The sequence below is a fragment of the Triplophysa rosa genome, linkage group LG21 (genome assembly GCF_024868665.1).
Source record: "Triplophysa rosa linkage group LG21, Trosa_1v2, whole genome shotgun sequence".
NCBI lineage: Eukaryota > Metazoa > Chordata > Actinopteri > Cypriniformes > Nemacheilidae > Triplophysa > Triplophysa rosa.
Window position 1 is genome coordinate 6,612,168 of NC_079910.1, and position 7,618 is coordinate 6,619,785.

The following is a 7,618-nucleotide window of genomic DNA, read 5'->3' on the forward strand; positions in this document are numbered from 1 at the left end:
TACCGTATGTTTTGTAAAGATTTGTGTAAATATTTTTTCTGCCCAATAACATGTTTTTTTCTGATATAACTTTTGAATAAATCTTTCTGTTGGGTAAAGTACAACATACGTACATTTCCATGGTTCCTTTATTTTAAAATGACATACCTGTCTATACCTGCTGCATGTGGTAGGCCGTTAGTATAACAATACTAACACTCCAGACAGCAATTACAGATATACATGTATAGTCCTTTTAACATCTGCAAGTCTGCAGAATTGACATTTCATATAAATTAGAGTCAACCAGAAACGAGATGCCATACAGCCAGTCTCTCAAATTAGGAATCAATTGTTCAACATTACAGCAAATAAATGTTCTTGCATATACATCCCAAAATACCAAAAAGGCATCAAAAAGCTCAAATCAACTAAAAGACTGTAAGGGCATAGATCTGAGAAGTACGTGTGACGTATGGCACTAAAATGCAGGATTTAAGGGTGGTGTTGCATAAAACTACAATGTTTTCCTTGCTATTCAAGTCTTTGAACACAAGGTGGGAGACAAGCCCTACAGACAATACCGTACATTGTGTGCATTGGCCTCTTCAATTCTTTTGACACTGCCGACGAAGAAAGACATGATGTCCAAATGACATCCACTCAAGGGAGTGAGGAATAATGCATGCTATCTGAAGACATTGTTAAAAGCTAACAGGCAAGGGTTTTACTAATCTTAGTATGGGCAGCAACATGCTTTGCCTCCTGAACACTTTATTTAGCAAAATTGGGATTGGGACGCTGGTGTTAAAAAAGTCAGACATAGAAAGAGGCCTAACAGCTGGGGAATACCATCTCCTGTGGGATTCAGTGAGCTGGTTCGAGCAGCAATGGTTTTTCTCTGTTGTAATGCGGGTGAAATAGCGCTCTCTATTGAGTGCTGATTACAGGCACTGTTGTGGTCTAGAGATGCTCCAGTACAGTTCACATGGATTCACTATTTTGGAGGGGGGGGGCTGAGCATCTATTTTAAAAATGGGGTCTACCAAACAAAAAGAGTACATCTGATATTTAACTTTTAGCATTTTTTCTTTGTTTCTTTATCTTTCAATTTTATTTAAGGATGTAAATGAACTGTTCTAAATATCAAACATACTTTTGAATAATATTTAAAACAGCACAAAATTAAGGATAAATAGATATATGAAGACTTTCAAGGGCACAGAGCTTTTCCAGGGCTCTACTCCAGAAAAACTGTGTCTCATAAGTCTTTTACACGTTCCTAGTTGTCCCGTTCAGCTCGACAGATACATGTTCCTAATTGTCATTATCAATCCTGTGGGCTACAGAGGAAAGGAAATACAAAAAAAAACATAGTTTTAAATTACGAACGTGGGCAACATTAATCTTTACCGCTGGTTAACACAGGAATGCATTTCTCATCATGAAGTCAAGATAACGTGCATTAAAATAAATGCTGAATTTCTAGTTTGTACTCACATTGTTTTGGTATCCTGAGTGCTTCTGTGTCACCACATAGAACTTGATGCATCACACCTCTGAACTGATACAGCACCTTCAGGCTCTTTTCTTCGCCTACACAGGGGTCGTAAAAGCCCGGTAAACCAGCCTGAGGACATTCATGCACAAACAACCAATTAATATCTACAGCGTCACTGAACATGCATATACTTCCCACACATTAAATGTTTGATTTTATTTGACTATAAATAATCTCCGGGGGAAATCAGGCATTAAGATGAGGAAACAGGGACAAGAGGAAACTAAAACTAAAATCCAGAAATCCTTTTGAGAATTCATTGCATCCTGTATGTTGCATCACAAAGCGAACACAACTGTGCTTTACCTTAGAAGCTTCTGTGAGAACGAGTTTAGAATCCTTCACTAGGCACTGAAGAGGCACCGTTACATCGATGACCCTCGCCCTTTCGTGTTTACGACTGTTGTCTGTCACAAACTTGCCATACCAGGCATTGAGGATGATCAGACCTAATATAAAAGCAGACCGAGTCAGTGATCTTCACTTGACAATCCAATTCAAATCATTGCCAATGCTATTGATCGCAGACACGCTGTTGGGTCTTACCCATTCTGGACTCCTCCGCTTCGATAATTCTACGCACAGACTCTTGCATCAGCAGAACCTACAGTGAAAAGCGATTTCAAATAATACTGCTTGTATATGCATGTAGTGTACGCACGCATTCATCACTGTGACACTGGGACTGATGTGCAGATAGGAAAGATAGCCTTATGCTAACTCATTGTTTTTCTATCTGAACACAAAACGCCTGCGACAAAAAGTTATGGCAACTTTAAGCGGCCATGCATTATAAATTATTTGCAGTGTATTTAGAAGTTATGAACTCACGGCAGTCTCTGCCTCTTGCTTCTTCTTGGCGATGTCTGAGGCCGAGCTTTCCCTTTGTTTCTCAAGCTCCCTAAATAAAAGAGAATACATTCACTGCTGATTCAACGTCTGTTTTTGTACTTGGTTTCACCAGCATTTATTTCAGTCGCCTGTGTTATTCGAACTGAAGGGGAATTAAACACTGCAGAATAATGTTAGGATGACAGTTGGCCCTTGAAAGCCAATGAAATGAAATAAGTGGACAATGTTATGTCATCAGCTAAAAGGCTTACTGCTCCTGATGTGCACGAACATAAGGCCTGATGACCAGCCTCTGGATGGCCAAGTAGAACACAAGGGGTCCGACCGTGGCATAAAAAACAGCGCTGGGTAGAAGCTGGTCCGTTAAGTGAAAGGGAAAGAAGTACGTCTGGCTGGCTCTGTTCAACCTGAGACACAAGAGACAAAAGCAGTGATTCAGAGGTATTGAGAAACCACAAACGGGAAACATCCTCAAATCATAAACGTGCTTTACTTGATCTTGAGGGACACGCCCTGAGGTACTCCAACACTGACGGTAGCTCCCAGGATGCTGTGACGACTGATCTTAGTCTCAGCGCCGTATTCCACCACGGTACCGAAAAACCCTGACCTGCAATGCAACATAACGCAGACATCATTGCCATTAGTTATAGTTCACCCAAAAATAAAAATTCTGTCATCATTTACACACCCTCTTGTCATTTCAAACCTTTAAGACTTTCTATCTTCCGCAGAACACCAAAGAAGATATTTTGAAGAACGTTGGTAACCGAACAGCACTGGACCCCCTTTCACTTCTATTGTATGGACACAAAACCAACGCAAGTGAATGGGGTCCAGTTAACGACATTTTTCAAAATATCTTCTTTTGTGTTCTGCGTAAGAAAGAAAGTCATACATGATTGAAATGACAAAGGGGTGAGTAACTATCACTTTAACACAAACTATCCACACATAGCAATAAATGAACCAAGTTTATATACAATTTAGAAAACACAAAAAGGAAAAGCAACAAAGAAGAGTATACATACTTGACTGAGCCCTTGATCTTGGTCTGATCATCATCCTGAAATTTGTACTGGTAGCTCATCATAATGAACGTATGTGGAATTCCCAACTATTGTGATAAAGAAATTAATAAGTACAACAACAGAGTAAGATCTGTCCAAGCATGAAGAGGAAAAACCAGCTTGTACAATAAAGCAACCAACCTGGACAGCAAAGGTGAAATGACTGCTTTTGGTGTCCCGGACGATGCTGGTGTTCATGGAAGACTGAGTTCCCCAGCGCCACTGTAAATAGCCCATAGTGTTTTTGTCCAGATGGCGTGCAATCATAGTAGTGAGACCCGGCCGTACACCGCGGGATGAAAACTGCATGCCACACTGAGCCGTCGCAAAGCTGAAAAATATAGATATAAAGATATAAATTGTTTTTGTAAAGCATACATAATATAAATAAATATATGATAGTGGAACGTGCTGGACTTACCAGCGTGAAGTCAAATTACGGAATATCTTCAGCCCAAAAAGAGGGCCATGCGTGTCTCCTGCCCCAAACTCAACCTGTATAAACATGTATTAATCATGCTCAGTTTTTTTTTATAATGCAACTCAATTGACTCTATTCACCTTTGAAATCTCACCTCTCCCCAGCCTTTAGCAGAGGTGACCCGTCGCAGGGCCAGGTTTATGTTTCCGCCACCATTGCCGTTGTGTGTGGAAAGAGAGCCAGAGAGAATGGCTGTATCTGAGGCTGTCAGAGGGGCCTGTGGACAGCAAACAAGACTTGTTCAATCACGAGTTACATTTGTAGTACAAAAACTTCACACAAGAAATCTCTATGAACGTACACACTGAAATTAAGATATAGAATGCGTCTACCTCTATGGACTGGGATATGTGCATCCTGTTGATCTCAAAGTGAGGTACTGCGCTGCCGCCGCCAGCAGAGATCTCTTCATAATCCTCCTCGTAATGATCAAAGAGGTCAGTTGCATCGACACCAACACTTATTGTCCCCTGAGTGACAATGTGAACAACCAGTAAGACAAAGTTAATGGTGACATGGGTAAGCCTGAAGGCACTAGGGTCATACCTTAGGGTTGGTCCTTTGCTGTAGTCTCCTCTCCTCTCGTTCTCTTTGAAGTCGTTCATACTCCTCACGAATTTCTGCTGGAGTTCTTCTCCTTTCCACCACCTACAAGTTATCGATGTGTGCAAAACAAGTTACATTATATACTGTATATACCATAATACAGTAAGGAATTTCTTGAAATACCATTGCACTGTGGTATCTAATGCTAAGTATTAGACTTCTGAATCATCAACATACCTCCCATCCCTCAACTTCCAGTCCTCTCTTTCCATATATGTCATAGATTGCTCTGGATTGGGGGTCGCTTAGCACTGAACAAGAAAATCACATTTCATAAACATCAAACATTCGTGGGTTATGAGTTCTTTCATTATGTACTCGTCCTCGTGTCATTCTAAATCTGTATGATTTTCTTTCTTTTGCAGAACACAAAAGAAGATATTCTGAATAATGTTGGCAACATTCCCCCCCCCCCCCCATTGATTTGGACACAAAACCACAGGGACATATTTGAGAATCAGGCTTTATGTATAAAACCAATGTACCTTCATATGCTTGGTGCACCAAGTTAAAAAGTTGTTCTGCCTGCTTCTTAAGCTCTGGATCTCTGTGCTTGTCTGGATGGTACAACATGCAAAGACGGCGATATGATGCCTTGAGCTCTTCCTGCGTAGCCTGAATGTAAGGATAAAACTCTTTCGTCATTCATCATAAAACACAACTGCAAAGTTTCTCTTTCTACGCACACATAAATGCGATGACGGGAAGTAAACACACAAAGACTTTTAATTTATAAAAAAAAAGTACGTAGCGACCGGCAGAACAGGGACTTTTGTGAACACACATTGACATTTTTCTCAACAGATGCTTATCTGCTGAATCTCCCCAAGATCGGATTTCAAGATAGACAAAGTAACAAAAACCGATTGAATATCACACAAATTGTTCAATTTACGTATAAACTGTGACCCCTCAAAGTACAGATTTGTAGTTTAAGTAAACTCTTTAGGAGTTTTAGAGGGTACTTATTAAGTGTTGCTAGAATTGTTCGCTCAGAATTTTATGATTCAATCGTAACAGAAGCGAGGGTAATGCCTTTATTTATTTCTTTGGTTTATTAATTGATATAGAGCAATGTTTCTGCATTAACGCAATGATAAGTAAGGGTCACGGTGTGCTGGATGTGCCACAGCTTAACGACATGCTGCCGGATTTTGGTTTTAAAGTATGATATCTGAGTTCCTGCTTTCACGCTCCCCTTACGGCACTCTCATCTGACACCTTTCCGTAAACAAGAAAATGCCATACCTCCCTACGGACGTTTAAGAGAGAATAATAATCATCATTGTCGATTTCATCTTCTTCCAAGGCCGCCGCCATATTTACCACCTTTCCCCCCGCCCCAGCGCCAGATCAAACTACGCTGATCTTCGGTGTGCACGCTTGCAACTCACGAAGCTCACCAGCGCCACCCGCAGTATGGGAGGAAGAGGAACTTGGACTAAAAGTTGTTACTTTTAACATGGCAAATTACAGTGCGATGTCCACGTTTATTACGTGCACGTTTTTATTAGTGACGGGATTTGTACCCATTTAGATGAATAAGAATGAATTCGCAATATATTTTTTTGCGAGGACATTCAGTAGTGCAGGTATCGACATGGGTTGCAAAAGTGATTCGTTACGTTAAGATCTGACAAGTTAAATGCTCTAAAATAGTTCCAAATTAAAATTTACTATGGCTACTGAACAAAAATGGTTCTGAGTTACACTCTAAAAAATTGATTCTTTCTTTGCTCGTAATCATAGGGGAACCACTTTTTGTGCTATACTGCACCATATCTTTGTGCTTCAGAGGTTCTTTGGGGTGACCGAGGTGCTATATAGCAGCGTTTCTGTATAAAGAACCTGTTAAGCCCCTGTATGGTTCTTCAGCGGTTCTATATAGCACCTCACAGTCATCCCAAAGAACCGCTGAAGAACCACTGAAGCACAAAATATGGTGCTATAGCACTAAAAGTGGTTCCCCTATGATTACAAATCCTAAATTACATTCCATATATACAGTACATCGAGCTTTATTCTGTCCGTATAAGTAGGCTGCTGGGGAACTAATTTAGTCAATTATCAGTTGTATTGTCTGATTGCCTGGTCCAAATGTTTTCTTCACGGGCCATACAACATATTTTAACATTCCAAGACTTTGCTCTTAGAAAATGAACAGATACAAATTTGGAAAGCGCCTATGTTATCAAGCTACTGCAAGCAATAAAGATCACGCTTTGATGATAACATTTCATGGTGGGTTTTCGCTGCGGGCAAAGAAACATTTAAGCCATTATCTATACGGTCAATACAATTACCGAATGCTTAATCTAACAAATAATTAATCAGCTTGGGTAATGCGACTTCCACGACCCTAAATGCAGTTTTGAGGTTTTCTAGACAATTCAAATGGGATCTAGACCACAGGCACAGCATGGGTAAACTATTAGTAAACTATTAGAATAGTAAATCAAAAACTCTCGTGTCCAATGCTTAGCTATTAAAGCTACACTAAGGCTTTTGGAAGAACAGGGACTTTGCTTGAAAACCCTCTGCAAAAAGAGCAGAGTGCACGTGGAGCTGTCCGTTCAGCACCACATCGCATCGCTAAAGTGCATTCAGCGCAACGTTGCATTTTCAAGGTTAACCTATGAATCGCGATGTCTTCATCTCGTTGCGTTAATAGGAACCAATAGTGTTTGTTATAACTCAGAGGGTATTTTAATAATCCTTACTGGTTTAGCTGTCATAAAAATAAACAAAACCCAATAAACAAATATTGTTTAGGTCTCTTAAACAACCTCATGTAATGTTAACATAAACATCACTCGTAAATACTATTCTGTGGCCTGTTGCTTATCAGTGAGCTATACCGTTCATAAACTACCATAATGTAAAGGCGTTATCAGTCCTATTTACATTTAGCAACTTACAACATTTACATCGCCTCTTAATTTGCTCGAGAACATTTCACGAGCGCTCACTTTGGATTGGTTCGGTTCTTCTTAAAGTGTACCTACACAAAACATATCACCCAATGGTTCTCAGAGACATTTGAAGGGGGGGATATTTTCTTTGCTCGCA

At 40.1% G+C, this 7,618-nt stretch overlaps 1 protein-coding gene across 1 annotated transcript; it reads right to left on the reverse strand.

Moving 5' to 3' along the window:
* Positions 1-115: 115 nt before the first annotated feature.
* On the reverse strand, positions 116-5,916 carry dnajc11a (DnaJ (Hsp40) homolog, subfamily C, member 11a). Its single transcript, XM_057319118.1, has 16 exons — positions 5,798-5,916; positions 5,035-5,164; positions 4,727-4,800; positions 4,490-4,591; positions 4,276-4,413; positions 4,038-4,160; positions 3,884-3,957; positions 3,604-3,793; positions 3,424-3,509; positions 2,886-3,002; positions 2,644-2,799; positions 2,372-2,441; positions 2,087-2,144; positions 1,847-1,989; positions 1,480-1,609; positions 116-1,322 (listed from the first exon to the last, which is right to left on the reverse strand). Exons 1-16 carry the CDS (start codon positions 5,867-5,869, stop codon positions 1,297-1,299), a joined length of 1,689 nt encoding a protein of 562 aa, XP_057175101.1. The 5' UTR covers positions 5,870-5,916; the 3' UTR covers positions 116-1,296.
* Between the last annotated feature and the right edge of the window lie 1,702 nt (positions 5,917-7,618).